The sequence below is a fragment of the Phodopus roborovskii genome, unplaced genomic scaffold, assembly GCF_943737965.1.
Source record: "Phodopus roborovskii unplaced genomic scaffold, PHOROB, whole genome shotgun sequence".
NCBI lineage: Eukaryota > Metazoa > Chordata > Mammalia > Rodentia > Cricetidae > Phodopus > Phodopus roborovskii.
In genome coordinates, this window is record NW_026126685.1 from 57,091 (window position 1) to 75,934 (window position 18,844).

General features: G+C 40.2%; 1 protein-coding gene across 1 annotated transcript; it reads right to left on the reverse strand.

The window, feature by feature from the left end:
* Positions 1-2,147: 2,147 nt before the first annotated feature.
* On the reverse strand, positions 2,148-18,288 carry LOC127214212 (metalloreductase STEAP4). Its single transcript, XM_051174612.1, has 5 exons — positions 18,175-18,288; positions 6,426-6,883; positions 5,330-5,857; positions 3,753-3,917; positions 2,148-2,443 (listed from the first exon to the last, which is right to left on the reverse strand). The coding sequence occupies exons 2-5, from the start codon at positions 6,879-6,881 to the stop codon at positions 2,180-2,182; spliced, it is 1,413 nt and encodes a 470-aa protein (XP_051030569.1). The 5' UTR covers positions 6,882-6,883; positions 18,175-18,288; the 3' UTR covers positions 2,148-2,179.
* Between the last annotated feature and the right edge of the window lie 556 nt (positions 18,289-18,844).

Below are 18,844 nucleotides of genomic sequence, written 5' to 3' on the forward strand. Positions count from 1 at the left end.
TCTGGGAAGCAGGGAGGGCTTTTTCCTGGTGGCCCACGGAACCTCCATAGTCATGACCAAAAGTTAGGCAACTATTGTGCCAAAGCCACTGGGGCTCTGATTTCAGGCTTGATGGCTGCTTGTGTTAAATTCCTAGACAGACCATCATCAACAGATTATAAAGCTTTCAGTTCATGTATACTTTACTTAGGTGTGGCATTTTCTATTTTATTGTATTATTTGATGACCCTTACTGAAATGGGAATGTGGTTGACTCCAAATGCCTCCCTAAACCAAACTGATAGTGTTTTAGCTTTAATCAGGCATTGCTCTGGTCAGCCCAGCCACAATTGGTTGTTCTGTACAACATGGGGGATTGGCCATGTTTCCCTCCATCTTCAGGGATGTCCCCATACTCTGCCTCTTGGTATTCTTGCATGGGCTCTTCAAAGGCAACTTACAGAAGCATAGCCTCCATGTCTTTATAGCTATATATAAGAAAACACAAATTGAAGTCAAACCTCAAACCTGTAATGGTGTGCCAAGGGAATTGAGAATGTCACATTAGAAACTGGCAATACAGCAAGTGTTACCAAATATTCTTTACTTTTTGTATTATTAACTCTTAGAAAATATTCTGAGGAAATAATTGAAAATATAGAAATAGATTGTTAGTACAAAGACTTCACCTCCATTGTCATTTTAATAAAAACTGGATACAGTCTTCATGTTCTATTATAGCAACAGTAAAAAGAAATGGCAATTTTTAATATAATATAAGCTTTATATATAAAATCTTGGATTGTGATCAATGTATGATATCATGTATGATATGTGATAATAAAAGCCAACAAAATGAAAAACAAACAGCCTTTGTAGATTAGGCAGAAAAATGTCAAACCCAGTGCCTTTTAGTTATTTCAGTGACACGTGGGAAGATTGTGCTAAAATCTCCTTTTAGCTCCAGGCTAGAGCTAGGATACTGAGCCTGCTAAAGGTCACCTTGGGAAAGGCACTATCCACACAGGAAGGCAGAGCTGGCGACAACACATCAGCTGCAGCTGTTCCCAGCATCCCACAATTTTCTCAGCTATGCTTTTAGCACAACAACAGTTTCAGATAATTTCCTTAAAACTTCACCCCTCAAAATTATCACAAAGACAGATTTTGGAAGCTTTATCATTTATTAGAAATTGGTTTCACAGGTGCCTAATATTGGTCAGTATTTAGACTATATAATGCATCATGCATACCAAAGTCCCTCAATAATACCAAAAAGCACAGTGAAACGTCATAGCATTTGCTTAGCTTACTAGCTACAATTAAGGCTTATTTGACATTTTTGTTCAACCCTTTTCTTGCTTTTTGCACACTGAAAAATCCAATGGATCTCTCCACTCTCAAACTTTCCTGAGCTCAGGAGCTCTCCATTCTTAGCCAGACTCAACCCATTCCTTGTAGAGGAAGAGTCTTGTGACAACTACATAGATCTCTGTAGATCCAAGGAATGGTTTACTTTAAGATAACCCAGATATTTTTGCTGTTTTATAAAAATATTTCCCCACGGTAAGTATCCATATTGGTAAAAACAAAATCATGGGATACAAATGACTCCATATTCACTATGGCAGGACTGAGGTATAGCTCATTAATATAGTATTTGCTTTGTATGCATAAGGCCCTAGGCCTGATGCTTAGTGCTACACCCAAACCAAAATACCCCAAGATCAGTATGACAACACTTATGATCACCACTCCTCACAAAAACAAAGCCTTGTTCCTGTTATTTTTACTTCATTTGGGCCTCTTCATTAGGCATGCCAAGCGACACCTTTAGGATGACTATCAGAGTTCCCTTTTTGCTCCCCAAGTACTTTAGCCCTTGAATTAGAGAAGGAAGTTGCATACACTGGCCTAGCATTTTGCAAAACATTACGTCATGCATGTTGCCCATAATTAAGAGGTTTCATAGTGTGAAACTTCAGCCCCAGGGTTCCTGGGAAAGGAAGTGAGGGAGGTCTGAGGTGAGTAATCACAAGAGAGGAGATGGGGTGTGCCCTTCAGAAGTCTTTCAGAGCCAGAAAATGCTTCCTTCTGTGATGATAAATCATGACAAGAGAGAGTGCTTTCTCAACTGGACACTTATTCTCCAAATATTTGCTATAGGAGTTCAGAAATCCCCCACAAATTCATCTTGGTTCTAAATATCTGTTTTTCCATTCAGTGCTGATTTTGAGTAATGTGAGTTCCTTTCCCAGCCTTGACGGATGCGCATGAGGGTCTTGTCTATGCATGGCGTTATGAGGATGAACTTCATCACCAAAACTGTGCATGGGATGATGAGGGCTAAAATATAGGCTGAAGGAAGGCTCCACCTTAGGATCCCAGGGCTGAGGAATCTCTTTCCACCATACATCAAAGTGTGGGCTGTGCACAAGACCAGGGTCAGATAACCCAGTTTGGACTATAAACAAAAACCAAAAACATGGGTGTTAACATCGTCCACATCTTAAAGCAAAGCACTTTGTGCCAAGGAAGTTTACTTGTCAGCAAACATAAACACATGACCCTATTATAATATTTAGGACACTGCTAGATTTAGAAAGAACTATAATCTTTCTACAGAATGATAAATATTTCATTAAAAACATAAAAAGATTTATTTATTTGATGACATGTTAGTTTTATCTTCACCTGGCTGGATTAAAAAGCAGAAAACAAAACAAAAAACAGTTCTAGGAGTAAACCCTTTTAAGTTAGGGGGACATAAATACACTGTTTTGATCCACAGAGGAAAATTCTTTTATTGATCACCTTATCTGGAGATCAGAAACAAATGACTTCCAAAGCTCTGCATTCATCTCTGTTACTGGTCAAAACCAGATGCTAGCTGATTTCTATCCCAGGATGAAATATTTCTAAACCGTGGGTCTGGAGTTCTGAGTTCTGAAGCTCAGTTTTTCTTTTCCATCCGAATTCTTTGAATTTGTCTGCGTTTAGCCCCTAGAAGAAACTTCAGGATTTGATAACCAAAGCTAATTTCAGTTACTAGTGGTCTGTTTTATTATAGTATGCATGGGAGTTTTCGGGGGGGGGGGCTTTTCAAACAAACTGTTGGCTTCCACCTCCAGACCTTCTGGTTGCTCAGCTTGGGTGGTGCCTGGGGCTTGTGGCCCAAAAAGTTTCCTAGTGATGCTTCTGTGCTTCTGTGGCTCCTCTGGATGTGACAGGCACTGTGAGGCCCACTGGTTTCCAGGAACAGTTACTACCTTTAATAAGGTGTCTGCTGGCTGATACATGGAAAGGCTGAATTTCTCTCATGTAGACCAGGAATAAGTCTAGGGTAGTGATGCTTATCGAATATTGTTTGGAGTTTTAAGCTTTAGGGTAAATCTGCCTTTTCTTATCAGTATGCCCAGATTGTAAGGTTGAATTTAGAAGGTGAAATTTTGTCTCTGGGGTCTTTTTCACCTTCTACCTGATGCCTTCACACTTAGTTAATAGCTTTGTGGCACTCTTCACTCTATAGTGTCAGGGGTAACTCTGGAGGTAGTCAGGAATCTTGGCAAGTTGTTCTAAGCAGAAAATGAAACCCTTATGGAGTCTGCCTGTCAGGCTCTCAATTCCTTTTCCACAGTGAACAGCTAATGAGATGACTGGGAAATTAAGATGATCAAATGAACAATCAGACATGATAAAAGAGAAAAATAGAATATTTGTAAAAAGCTGTATTCATGTTGCAGTACTAAGACATTTAAATTTGAAACACTTACCTGGACAAACCTGAACTCTCTCCAGTTGACCATGTTGCTTACTGATGGCAGGGAAGTGATTCCCAAGAGAAGAAACAGAAAAAATCCCAGGATTCCCAGTGCCAAGTAGGAATCATTAAGCCAGGCCGTAGAGGTACTAAATGGGTAGTCTTTATTAGTCAGGGCCTATGAAAAGTTAAAAAACAATTAAAATGGATGGTCCCAACACCCCACTCTTTCAGGGGGACTGAACCACACCTCTGCACACATTTCTTGCACAAAGCAAATTGTGTATTTTTCCTTACTGATCACTTAGGAACGGTTTCAAGAAACTACACTTGAAAAGGTAATTGCTCTTCTGTGATTTTGTTATAATTCTCATTTCCAGGGGTCACATAGGAAGTTTTTATTTGCCCTATACATCTTAAAACAAAGCCAATATACATTTCAACCTTCTTTAGCATGGGGCTTTCTGTTTTTCAAACGAAGCACAGTATCCTCAAACAATCACTTTAAACTTTGGTTTTATATTCTGTTTAGGGTATATTCTGTTTCTGTCTCCTCTCTCTCTCTCTCACCTCTCTTACACACACACACACACACACACACACACACACACACACACACACACAGAGTTTGGGCCTTTCATGCTGATTATGTCATAATTCAGCATTAAATCTTTTGTATCACACTGTGAGAGGAATAAGGCGATGTAGTGTGAACCTTACTCAAGAACCTTGCATGCATTTGTTAGGGTAATGTGTGAGGATATACTTGTGGACACAGTGCTGGTGAGTTGGTGACTTGAGACTGCAGCAAGCTCTACCAAGATCATTAATTTCTAAACTGGAGTGGACTTGTAGCATCTCTGCTGTAATTCCTGAAAGGTTACTTGAGTTGATTTTGCCTTTGAATATTCATAAGAGCATATTTGCTATTTTTTAGAATTGTTCAGTTTTTATGGCTATTGAGGACAACTTCTCACAGTCAAATATGAATGGATTTCTAAGTATCCTTTTGTGAAATTGTTGTATTTCTGTAGCACATGTTTGGGCAGACTCCATAGTTAGTAGACAGTGGTTTAGACTTAAAGAAGAAATTTACATAAAAACAGAAGCTTGAAAACTTAGATTTTGTGCTTATTGACTCTTACTCAAAAGAACTCTTTAGTTCCAAACCTGCCAGTTTTTCAGCATCTCTGTGAGTCCAGGATTACAGATCTAGAGCCAAGTTACTCAGCAATCTAACTTTTATTCTCAGTGGTTCTATGTGATCATAGTTGGATTCATTTGCAAGCCCAGGGATAATGTTTCTGATTCTTGATACTTTAAAAAAAAAATGAAAATACTGGATGGATTTGACAATTCATGCCCCTAATCCCAGCACTTGGGAGATGGAGGCAGAAAGATCATGAGTTTGGGGCCAACCAGCCCTAAATCATAAACTATCTCAAACAAAACAAATAACCCCCCCAAAAAAATCCAAAATGAAGAACAGACTTTGGGAAGCAATGCTCTGTAGTTGTGAAATGGATTGTGGTAGAGCAAGACTGTGCTTTGATATAAGGAGTAGAGAAATACAGAGGAGTAGAAATTTACCTGAGTAACGGTTCCATTTCTCAGTCTCCATCGTACATAGTAACGAATAGGAATCACAAGTGTGTAGATGACATGAAGGAAGGCAAATCCCAGAGCTACCAAGCCCAGCTGCTTTCTGCACAGCATCCAATGGTCAAGCCAGTTTGGGAATTGGCGGTATTTTGTACCTCGGTAGAGCTGCAGAATGGCAGCAAGAATACCAGGGAGGTATACCAAAGCAAGCAGGACCAGTGCTGTGATAGGAAAGACACGATTCGGGATGGAAATAGCCAGGCGAAACGTAGTATCTGTCTTCCCATTCACATAGGGATATATCACTTCTCGTATAGCACAGTATACAAAGAAGAAGACACACAGCACAGAAGACAAGTAGAAAGGGAGCCTCCACATAGGAAATAGTTGCAGAGGGTAGCTCTCAATTTCATTGGCTGCCACAAGAGATCCTTGATCCAATGGAGTGAGTCCAAGGGTACGAGCAATGTCCATCACTCTGTGCTTGGCTTTGCTATCATTCCCACAGACAAACACCTAAGTTAAAAGAGTTAGTTTCAGATATTTTTTATTTAATAATAATTATCATTAAACTTTATAAAGTATCATGTGGAAAAAATAACATACTAATGGACCATTTTCAAAACAGAGATATAGAATCAACACATCTAGTAAGATGTTTTGAACCAAGACCATGCTTTTCTGTTGGGTGTGATTTTAGGCACAAAGTGCTGCTATAGGGTAAAGTTCACTGTGACCTAACTAGTCTCATCTTTTTTTGAGTGTGGGCATATATCATTTATGATGATGGCTAATCTCAGTGGCATAAATAAACCCAATTTCACTAAAGTGGAAAGAGTCAACAAGCTGTGAGTTTACTGTATGGGCAAGAGGACTCAGATTCAGACATCATTTGAGTCCATGAAACTTAATAAACATCAAGGCACACAAGACTACACTTCTTATGGAAACCAATAAAGTTGTCCTTAGCACATATTAGAGAATGAAATATTTACTGGGGATTTCATTTTGGATTTGTATTCAGCTAAGTACATATAAAAACATTCACCTTTGAAAGGCTGAATGCAAGTTCATTTAATCTTACCTGCCGACTTGCATCCAGCGTTCCTGACTGGAGAGCCCAGGCTGAGATGGTGTTAAATGCTTTGACCACATGGGCTCCTGGCACCAACTGAGCAAGGTACTCGGCATTCGATTCTGGATACTGATTGATTTTACGGTTGTTGCTGACATCTACCAATATTTTTCCTCTGAGGGGGTCAACCAGTTCTGTGAGGAAATCGTAATGCTCTCTGTGAATGGCCAAGATTATGATGTCAGACTTTGAAGCTGCCTCGGAATAGCTCAATACCTCTGCTCCCCTGGGCAGGAGGCTGGACACCTGGGGGTTTCGACTCCCCAAAATAACAGAATAACCACATTGAAGCATTTTAAATCCCAAGGATTTTCCAAAATCCCCTGTTCCAAAAATGCAGACAGTCTCTTGCTTTTCTGAGGAATTGGTTGTCAGAGGGAACACATCTGCACACGTTTTCTCCATTACTGAAAGCAAACAAAGGAAATTAGAGGCGTGGAAACTCAAAAGGACTTACAGATCATCAGCTTGTAACAGACACCCCCAGACATTAACAGAAAAATGTGCAATGTTTACAATTGCAACTGTGCGTCTTGCCTGGGAATCCAGGCACAATCGGTGTTCAGTGCTGCTGTTTCTATAACTTCACACAATAATCTAAGCTACTCTATTCTTTTGGAGGATAGTATGTCTTTCTTCAGGAAAACTTTTCTCAAATTCTAATTTCTCAAGTTCTAATAGAAACTTTTAGCTAATCTAGAAGCTTGTTTTTGGGTAGGGACTCTGACTTTCAATGATTTAGTTTCTGTCCTGAGAAACTAAATGCACTGGCTAGACAGTTAACAAATATTTGTTGAACATGAGCAGGATGGAATTTGGAAGTCAGAAGGAGCAGGCTCCTCCCTGTGTTTCAGGCAGTGTGTGATAAAAAGGAGACTGAATAATTAAAGTGTAACCAATAAGCAAGAGAGAGAGAGAGAGAGAGAGAGAGAGAGAGAGAGAGAGAGAGAGAGAGAGAGAGAGAGGTTAGAGCAGAGAGGATGTTGCCCAAAGACATTATTTCATTCATTCAAGTGCATTGACAGTAAAATTCAGTTGAGTTTGGTGCACAGTTTCCACACCAAATATAACTGGTGATCAGTCACTGTAGCTTTCATGTCAATCATGAAACATACATAAAGCTGGCACCTTTTTCTAAAAAGGGAAAGGAAACTTTGGAAATTTTCCCTTTCTGAGCTTGTCTGAAGTTGTGCAATTGCAGAACACACAGATCTTCACAGTCAAACAGGAGTTGAGAGAGAGGAAGAGAGGAAGAGAGAGACAGAAAGAGCCAGAGAGAGACAGAGAGAGGAGGAGGAAAAGAAGAAAGGGGAGGAGGAGGAGAAGATGACAAAATAATACAGGACTTTTCTGTAGCACCACAGAAAGTGTGAATAACCAACAAATTGATTTTTACAAACTACCTGGAGATGCCCTCAGCAAGTATCAAGAAGGGCATGAACACATATGGGAAATTATCTGGGGATGAGCAAGGTTCTTCATATGTAAGCATGTTGACTTTTGAAAAGTTCTTTGCATCCATAAATGCAAACTAGTATATAGCAAACTTGGGCAGCTATTTTTATAGCTCCAATCTTCAGGCTGCCGGAATGACACAGTCATCTTTCTGTTCTATAGACCTCCTTTGTGTGTCAAAGGACTGCCTATCATCTCTTCATTTCCCCCATTACTCTATCCTAACGGTTTTTGCTCTCATATTTGGATTCATATGTACAATGAGTAAGAACTGGTGAATTTATTGGTAATGAGAGGCTAACTTCTTTATGGCAATTATCCTCACTGTTTTCTGCAAACACAGTGATTCGAGGTGAACCAGACCATTAGTGCATTCTAACTTTCTGTAAAATTTTGTAAAAATTAAGATATTGACTCTGTGGCACTGTTTCTTCATTAACGTGTGTGTGTGTGTGTGTGTGTGTGTGTGTGTGTGTGTGTGTGTGTGTGTGTTTGTAGATCCCAAGGACAACTTGGGGTACTATCTTCAGGAAAGGCTGTCTACCTCCTTTCAGACAGGGTCTTTCATGGCCCTGAACTAAGCAAGGTTAGGTTGGCTGGCCAGTGAACCCAGGGCCCCATTTGTATCCTCTCTCCATATGCTGAGATTATAAAAGCCCTCTAGCTTAGCTTTTACATGGGTCTGGGCATCCAGTTCAGGTCCTTGTGCCTGTAAGACATGACATTACTGATTGAGATCTATCTCTTCAGACAACTTTAGCACTGACTCTTCCTAGCAACACAGCTTCAGCAAGTTTTTCCAAACCCAGCTTCATCATCTTTAAGGTGACAGATAATATCTGCTTAAGAGATATTGAGGGTTAGATTAATTTGTGTATCTCAGAACAGTGTTTGAGAATGAATGCTCAATAAGCTAGTTATCTTTAATAGGTTATTTTATCTATTCAGTATCTAAGGAATATAACCCCTTAATCATTTAATTAATATCTATACAAAGTATATAACTTTAGCATTAATCATGCTTTTATAACTGATTATTTTAAGTATATAAAGGTAATTTGAACTAGTGATAAGGACATGCCCACTTTAGTCACTTATTTTTTATAAATAAAATTCTGTATGAAATGGTTTTATACCAGATGAACTTATCAAAACACAGATATAGAAATTAAGTATACATTTCTCTTATTTATAATACTTTTTCCACATTTTAATTTAGTAGTCTCTCCATCTTGCAGTTTAAAGTAACATCCTTGGGCTGTCACTCCAACCTTAGAAATTAATTTTCACTTTCAAAACTTAGAGTTGTCACTGGACAAACTGCAGATGTAAAAGTTTGCCCCTAATAAAAGGCAATGTGGTTTACTTATGCCTGGAGCACTGCCTTATTACTTGAGGAAGTTGCAGAGACTCTACGGTTGACACTGTGGCCACATTCCTAGTTCTACTGCCAGTAGAAGCTCAGTTTTGGGTCTGTATGTAATACCTTTTGATTCTTGTTACCCGGCTTCTCTGAGACCTGTGTCTGCCTAACATTCAGGCATAAACGCGCACGGGGTACCACAAACCAGCAGGGAACTGGCCTCTGTGGACCCTGAGTTTCTTCCGTGGTTCCTCTTTCTTCTGGCACTCCATCAGACACATTTCTTCGGGCCCCTCACATGGCCGCAGTGGAGCCAAGCACTCATTACCTGTGGCTACGGTAAATCTAATTCCCTTTTGTACTGTCTTTCCCATGTTCCTTGACCATGCCCTCTGCCCTCCTCTCCACTTCCCCAGAATTATGTCTCTAATACATCATCGGCACATAACACTTTTTTTTTAATCACTCTACTTGCAGGGTAACTCAGGATAAAATGTAGTTTTTTTTTTTTTTCATGAAAAATGTTATCAGACTTAAAGTTGCCATGATTGGAATGATAAAATAAATAATGTGGGAAACATTAACAATTCTTTGAAGCAATTTAATTCTTAGCTTTTGGAAAAAATATTCTAATTGCAGGTGTTCACAGAAATAGGATATATGCATAGAGTGTCTCTTACAATAAGTGCTGTACAAACATGGTTGTCACACCCATGTCAGATGTATTTGTGCATCAAAATAGCTGCCTGTAAACATGGGTTCATGAAGGTAGTAAGGAGTCTTATTCAGTTTTCCAAAATCTCCTACCATACTTTACCCTTAGAAATAACATAAAGGGAAACAGGGAAGAGTAAGAAAGGAAGCAAGCTGAAACAGCGTTTACCAAAGGTAAAGTGGGTTAAAGAATTTAAACAATAGTATTCTCTTCTCTCAGCCTTGAGGGAACCATCAGCTGGGTAACTGGAAAGGAGTTTCCTAGCTTGGAAAACTTCCAGGACTGGTGTACTTCTTATGAACACACCTTCCAGAGAGGGTCCTTGGCCAAAGTGCAAGGTTTTGGGGGAGGACACACCAGACACACAGGTAAGGTGGGGAGGAGGAGGACGTGATGCAGAGTGATTTCACAGGAATCCTAGGTTTATATTGGCCAGGGATTAGCATACAAATAGTCAGCTGCCAAGTGGTTGATGGGCACAGAACCAATTGTGGTTGAGGTGAAGAATATTGTTCCTGTGTCTCTGCTTTCCACCCCAGGCATTGGAAACTCAGACAGTGTTCTTTAGAGATGCTCCCTCTGAGGCATTCCACAAGAAAGAGAATTGCAGGGCAACCTGCTAGACGATACAGACAGTTCCAGCCTTGGCCATTTCTGTCCAGAGTGGGATCCAGTGTGGAAGCCATTAAGACATACTTTTGTCTTTCTGAGAAGGCTACAGAAATGATACCATATGCTACATAAACAAGCTGATAGCTCTCTTCATTTCTTTGTATTTCACTTAGCGTAATGCCCCTGAGATTCATCCAAGTTTTTGCAGCTTTCCAACATCATTTGTGAGTATTCCACAGAAGAGATGAACACAAACTTCACCTAAACATGTTTCTGGAGACCAAATCTAGAGCTTGCCCATGCCAAGCACATAATCTACCCCTGAGTTGCAATCACAGTCCTAGAGTTATCTTCATCTAATGTAGGATATTTAGTTGTCTCCAACTTGGGCCATTGCAGTGAATATTCATGTACAGATTTTGGCATGACATAAATTTTCATTTGTTTGGGGGCAATACTCCCCAGCACAATTACTGGGTCACATGGCAAATTCATGCTGAATTTTACAGAAACTGCTTGACCATTGTCCAGAGTGGTCGCACAGTTCTGTATTTCTACTTAGCAATTTATGAGTTCCAGTAGTTTTCATTTTAGCTATTTTGTTATTTCAGTGTGGTTTTAATTAGCATTATCCTAATGGCTGATGATACTGTACATCTTGTTACATACATACTTGCCATTTGCATGCCTTTTGCCCAGTCTCTCTCTCTCTCTCTCTCTCTCTCTCTCTCTCTCTCTCTCTCTCTCTCTCTCTCTCTCTCCCTCTCCCCTCCACCTTCCTCCCCAGAGATAAAGTTTTATTCTAGTTTAGTCTGGCCTAGAAATCTATAGAATCCAGGGAGTCTCAGACTTGTGCAATCATTCTGCCTCAGTCTTCCAAATTCTGGGATTATAGATAAGAGCTACCATATCCAGATGTTTGCCCATTTTCTAATTAGACAATATATCTCATATGTGTGTAAAGACAGATTCAGAGGAGGAATCTCACAATTCCAATTAAGTTTGAATTTCAGCTAAATAACAAGTAATTTTTAGAGCAACTATATCCTTTGCAACACCTGAAGCACATTCACACTAAAACACTTATACTAAGAAATTCAGGTCTGACTGGTTGGCCACTTGTAGTCAGGTGGGAAAGTAAGTATATAAATGTTATTTTTTGTGTACATGTTCTCACACATACATATTGTTGCCCATGTTGTTGACCATATTGTTTAAATAAAATTCCAGCAAGCCCACAGCAGAATAAATCACCATTTTGTGATTTCTACCAAACATTCTGGTCACTATTTAAAGTTACTAATATTATACATTCACAGACATTTTGTTTCTCTTAAATAGTTTTGCCTTGTAGTTCAGGCTATCTTAGTACTTGTTGTATAGCTAAGGTTGGCCTTCAACTTAGGATTCTCCTGCTGCAGCCCTGGGTGCTAAGACAACAGGTGTGCCCTGCAAAGTTCATCCATAAGTTGATGTCTTAACACTGCTCATCTATACAATTGCTAGTTAGTTGCCAAAAAGTAGACCATATCAATTACTTTGTGAGAAATGCTGTTTATCTCAGGAAAGCTTATTTGATGATGACGTAGTTACCTTGCAAAAATTGATCAAGTTACAAGAGTGTAACTAAAAATAACTTGCACATCAGGGTTGTGTGGTTCATCTACTCCCACAGCTGGGAATGAGCTGTGATGGTAACTGAACTATGGTAGTTCTGTGGGTGACACCACAGTAATCTAGGCCTATCATATATTTTAATTCTAGTGCAGAAAATTACTTTTAACCAGTTCTTTATTGATATTCTAGTTTGTTTGAGCATTGTGTGGATACATGGTGTCACACTGAGATCTCAACACTGAGTATCAGGGTAAAGTAAGAGAGCTCTATGGTTTCCTAGCCATGTAGGTTAGATATCAATGGGCTTGTTAGATCATGTGCCTGGCACATGGCATGGACAACAGATTCAATCACATTAATTTACCATGACCGTTGTTGGCATTTTAAACTTGGACCAACTTACAAATCTTCAGGTCACCAACAATTTGACAGCAGAAGCAGGAGCCAGAGGTCAGCACCAGCAGAGAGAGCATTCTCTCGCTGACTACAGGCTACCTGGTTTATTTGCATTCTATGAGCAGCTGCTTAATTTGGTATCTCCAGCAATTTACCAAACATTTAGTTTCAGCTAGTGAACCTGGTTATTGTCAGAGATGTTTAGGAAGTGGTTTAATAATTTTAATTTTCAAGTGAGTTTGTCTAAAAAATTTACACCCGTAAATGACACTGGGAAGTATTATCTAGCTATTGATAAGTGCTAAACCAATTAGGCCAATTAGGGGACAGAAGGATTTTTCTGTGTATCTCATCTTCCTGCCTCCTCAGAAACCCTCCTCATGTGGCTTTTCATTCTGTTTTAAAATATCTCCTTGCCATTTTTAGGAATTCTGGGGTGTGTGTGTGTATGTGGGGTTGTTTAGTCTTTCATCGTCGGGCTAACATTTGTGGCCAATTGAAAAGCATCTCTCTAAAGGATGGGCCCCAATGGCTATAGAAGAATCACAAGAAGTAGACAGTTTCCACCATGCTTTTGTTATACCCTGATAGACAAGCTTCCCAGCAGAACTTTCCCTTTGTAATAGCCAGGATTTTAATCTGGGCTCCCTCTAGTGGGTAGAGTTGGCTTGCTGAGTAGAAGGGGAAATCAGATATGGATAAAAATCACCAAATGCTACACATTAGGGTGGTCCTCTTTAGACAGCCAGTTACCATAGTACCAGAGCTTTCCCTACCTCTCATTCCCTTCTGTCAAATATGGCCCGTGCCCACGGAGTTGGGGAACAACTAACTGGGTGGAGAGATGAAACCACTTTTCTTATCTTGAGTGTATTTTATATCTAAATCTCCCCCTTTAGGGGCATCTCTTCTCCAAAGGCTCCCAGGCTAATTTTGAAAACAATCTATGTGGTCTTCAGTACTCTCCTTCTGGGCCAACACAATTTGGCCTATAAATCTAATAACTGTGGACTCTTGCTTCCCAAAGGGAGTTTTTGTGTTCTACCCTCACCAAAAATATCTTCCAGCTTCTCAGAAGTGACTCAAAAAATATAGCAAGAATAATTTAGAATCTCGGCCTAGGAAAAGTCTACAACTGGCACATTATTGTCAATTGCAATGAACCATTTACGGAACTAACTTTGTCTCAATCTTTCCGTTTCCTATACTATTTTTTGTTTATGTGTCACAGAATTGAGCCTGATAAACAAATCACCTTTGAACTTCTGTACTGAATAAGAGTTAACTAGAAACTCAGTAGTGAGTTTGTGTGTATAAGAATGCTTTGACATGAATAATCTCTTTTGAATTGTCCATGGACTTCACACTTTATGCCAGCCCAGTAATGTATGAAAGCAAAGGAAACACCATTTCTACAGTTTCATCTATTAATAGAAGAACAACTATAATAATTTTCATTATTTCTATGTTAAATAAAACAACCTTAAACTTCTCTCCAAATGGCAGGGTTAAAAATCAGACCTTTGACTATGTTAACTGAAAGATTACAGGTATCATCCATTCCCGATGTTTATGTAACTCTTTGGGTAGCATCTTTCCAACACAGAAGTCAGTATTATCAGGAGGGATTCGGTAAATTTTCATATTTCCAGGATATTTACAACAGCTTCTCTGTGCCAGGCATTGTGTTAGGCAAAAAGGACAAAGTGAGGAATCAGTGAGTCCCATTCTCAGGGAGCTCGAGAGAGCATAGATTACAGGCAAACCACAAACATGTGTGAGGGTCAAGCACAGGGATGCACAGACACTGGGGGAATGCATCACAGACTCTGATCCGCTTGGAGACAGGACAAGAACATTTATTAAAGCCTGTAAGAGTTGTTTTAGCCATCATTTAACTTGGGCTCAAAGGTAAGTTCGGTGTTCCCGTATCGTATAAACAGCAAATGTAGATGAAAGATGCATGCTTTCCATTCAGCATTAATTATAATCCTATGCCCTAAATCCATAGCTTTGCCCACTAAGGGTGAGCTAGGAGCCCTAATTTTGTTCTTAATACATTTTATTTCTTTTAATATTGGGTGCGGAGACCAAGGAGACTATCTAGTTTGTGTTCTAACATCTTAAAAATATCAACTTTTAAGTGTGTGTGTGTGTGTGTGTGTGTAGGTTCCCAAGAATGCCAGGGGCATTAAATTCCCCTGGAGCTGTAGTTATAAGTGGTTGTGAATCTCCCAGCATGTGTACTGGGAACTGAACTCAGGTCCTCTGTGAGAGTGGTATGTACTCTTAGCACTGAACTATCTCTCCAGTCCCACTAATAACTCTTTTTTGGAGATGTGTTATATACTTAGATAAATACTTCTTAGTTTTCTTTTAATGTGTAGTTACAGCTCTTAACTTTTCAAAATTACCCTTTCTGTACATTTTCTTTGCTTTTAAGGAGAAAAGTGAACTTCATTCTGATGTTAGGAACAATGATGTCCTTTAAATTTAAAAGAACCATACACCTCTCAAAGTTACTTTTCTTAAATATGCTCCTGTCAAAGCAGAATGAAGAAAGAGCTTGCCACACATGGGTGAATAAACTCTGCAGAATTTAGATGGGGATGTCAATGTCCTACCCTCTTAATTACAGTGGAACTATTTCTTTTAGTACACCAGTGCATTCTTTTTTTCAATGGCATGTTTCTGAAAGACAATCTTCAAACAGCATAAGCACTCTTTGTTCTTTATTCTTAAACAATTTTGGATGAAAAATCATTTCTATATAGCCCAAGTAATTTTCTCATCACACATTGCTTTAAGTGTTCATTATCCTTTGGTTATTTACTTAGTTTTATTCTTTGTGTACTGTCTTCTTCTTAACAAAAGAACAAATGTTAATTAAAACCATTTGGAAATGACCTAAAAGTCACTGAGAAGCACTCAGTAGGTTTCACACACCATGAGAAGTTCATAATTGACTAAAGAGCCAGTCTCTCTGGATGCGAACAGGTAACATGAGAGACCTTGTCTTTGTAAACTTTGTTTCTATTATTATCTAGTCTAATCTTTGAATAAGTCCTAAGCTCATCCAGAAAAAGTGACTATGATCTTCTTTTTCCTGCTTCTTGTGGTGGGAATTATGATTGGATACTTGGATCATTAATTTGTTAGGCTGTAGGTGCTAAATGGGCTCCTCAGATGACAGCTCAACTCAGAGCCCTAACAAGTCATCTAGCTTTGATGGGTGACTGTGTCTTTGCTATTGGCTTTGTTTCTCTCTCAAATGACGTTTGTCATTCTTTTTTTCAGACTTTAAAAATTTTTTTTATAGAAAGCAATAAAAGTAGCTAAATTTACTCATTTACTTAACTGGGTCTATGCACAAATATCTATTTGTGTGTGTACACATGTACGTGGAGGTCAGAGGTCAATGTTGGCCATCTTCCTGGATTGCTTCCCATCCTATGTTTTAATTAGAATACATTAATTATACATAATTATGGGTCTCCCTTATAATATTTTTATACATATACATGATACATTCCGAACATATTCACCCCTTCCTCCATTGATTTCACTTGCCCCCCTTGTCCCCCTCTACTTCTTCCCATCTAGCTTTCCTCCTGTGCAGAGTTCTTAGTAAACCAGGAGCTCACTGATTTGGCCAAGCTATCTGGCCAGTGGACTAGGGGATACTTAGTGCAGCAACCCCAGTGCTGAGACACGTGTGTGCCATGGGAACCAGTTTTCTATGAGAATGCTGGGGACTTGAACTCAGATCCCCATGCTTTGGGGGCAAGTATTTTACTCGCTGACCATGTCTCCAGTCCTTGAATTTATTATGAAGGGGACTAGATAGTGAAGACCATGAAAAACTGACGTGCGTTTCTGCGACTGCACAATCAGCTATGTATACGTCTATATCATTTAAATACTGGAATTGATGATATAGGGTAAGTGAAGGGTAATCCTTCAAGAGACAAGGTAATGTGGAGTGATGAGTCACTCTAATGTTCTACCACAAACAAACCCATTTCTCTACAGCCATACACACCACACTGCAGGGCTTAATATTTTTTTTTTTTTTTAAATAAAAGGTTATAAAAACCTATTTGGCTTCTCCTAAATGGCAGTTAGTAAACTTATTAATGGCAGATGCCATTAGAGGTCAGGTCTCGTGTATGCTTTTTTCTGAACTGCTAGTTGCTATGTAAGTTTTAGCAAAATCATAAATGTTGCCAAATGGAGAAAGTGCTATGACCCAATTTCAAGGTACACATGTACCATTTAGTTTACAACCTTGAAGGAAGTCTGATAACAGAGTGCTTCATCCTGTTTTCTGGGCTGCTGGTGTTTGCCATGCAGGAGGAATGCATGCTGGTAGGATTTCACACCGTGCTAAATCACAGTGTTCTGAAAAACCCAGGGCCTTGCAAAGGCCATATCTCAAAAAAAGTTACTGCTTCAAATAAATGTGCCATTTTACAAAATTACACCTACTGTATCAGAAAAAAAAAATGTTCTCTCATGTGAGTGACATTTATATGACTGCCATTTATACAGAATTGGACATTCTCCCACGGCAAGGCTGAAGAATGGTTTTGAAAGCCTGGAGCATTCTCGGAATGATAAATGTGGTGAATCTTTAAGACGCTCCTGGGAGAACAACTGGGTGGTTTCCTTATAAAAACAAAGCTTGTGAAATTATGAAAATTACTCGGTTATACTTCCAACACCTTTTACATCTGAAGCATCTCATCTCAAATCTTAGGGCTTTTTCCCTTGTAGAGCTGGACTGTGGATACTCTTGGACCAATCCACTTTCGACTTAGATTAGAGGAACTGAGACCTAGCTACTGAGCTGCCAGGTAGAACTAGGGAAGAGAACCCTAAACACTCCCACCACCCCTTGGTTCAGGCCACTTGCTTTCCAGGACACACCATTCATCTTTTAAAGTGCCATTCAGAGAAAAATAAAAACGCCAGTAACAAGAAAAATAAAATCCCCAAACCTCCTACCACCTGCTTCTGGACAGACATCTGTCCCTTCCCTGAAGCAGTAAACTGCATCACAAACAGTATTTCTCTGGAAAAGCCATCGTGAAGCTGCTTAAGGGTATTTAAATTAAGATCAAGAAACAACGACTGCCCAATTTCAGGTCCGGGTGAGGGATTCTTCAGATGTAGTGTTAGACTGCTACACCGCACATCTACATTCTTCCAGGCTCCTCTCCCACGAGGGCTTCAGAGTTGGACGAATCCAGTCAGACGGAGAAAGAGCCCAGCCCTGGGTCTTTCCCCCTCCGGAGTCCCCTGCACCTTGATGCATAACACAACCTCAGGAAGGTAAAGACTGGCTGGATTAACCGATCCTGCTACAGCCTTGGGCGACCTTTTTATGTGAGAGATAGGGGGTAGTTTGCCTATATCTCAGTATCAGCTGGCTGAAAAGTGGGGTCCAGAAAACAAGGGCTGGAGGTGGGCTGAGATGGAAAAGGGGACCTCGGCTTCTGGCGAAAGCGTCGAGGTAATAGCCAGGGAAAGTGACCCACCTTTGGGAGAGGCGCCCAGAGGCGGTTGGTCAGGTGCAGCTGCGGTGGGCACTGGCGGCCAGGCTTGCAGAGCGAGGTTGCCAGCCGGTGCTTTGCCTGCCTTCGGGCTCCCGCCTTTAAAAAGCCAGAGAGCCAGCCCAGGGAGCCCTCCCCACCCCCAACCTCCTCTTCCCCCCCCCCCCCCCACACTAGATTTCACAAGAGAAGCAGCGAAGCAAAGTTTCCGGGAAGAGTTCAGCCCGGGAATCCCGTGCAACTAGAAGGACCAGAACTTTTTGTGCAGCTCTGGCATGCAGATGAATCCACTTTTCCCTGGCAAGCCGGGCTTAAAAGGGGTTTTCCGGAGCTCTTGGGCTAGCTGCAGCCCAAGAAAAGGGGCAGGGAGGTAGGTGTTTCTTTTCAGTTGGAGCCAGAGGCCTCTGGGCAGCTAAGTAAACAGCATGTGGGCAAGGACCTTAGGTTTTTCTCTTAGTTGCAGCCTTGACTCTCTGATGAAATGGAAATGGTGGCATCTTTCCCCTGATTCTTACAGAGTCAGAGTTTGAAAGATCCAGAGTTTTCAGGTCTTCATTCCAAATGCAGATCTATCTCTAAATCCACAGGTGTTGTTCCTAGGTGGTACTGGAACCCAGGTATGTGCAAGCCTTGCATAATAAGTACCCTTCGTCCC

Coding starts and splice junctions, on each gene's coding strand:
- LOC127214212 (XM_051174612.1), bottom strand. CDS start 6,881: ATGGAGAAAACGTGTGCAGATGTGTTCCCTCTGACAACCAATTCCTCA. Junction 5,858..6,425: donor CGCTGGATGCAAGTCGGCAG/GTAAGATTAAAT, acceptor CTTTTAACTTAG/GTGTTTGTCTGTGGGAATGA. Junction 2,444..3,752: donor GAGAGTTCAGGTTTGTCCAG/GTAAGTGTTTCA, acceptor TTTTGTTTATAG/TCCAAACTGGGTTATCTGAC.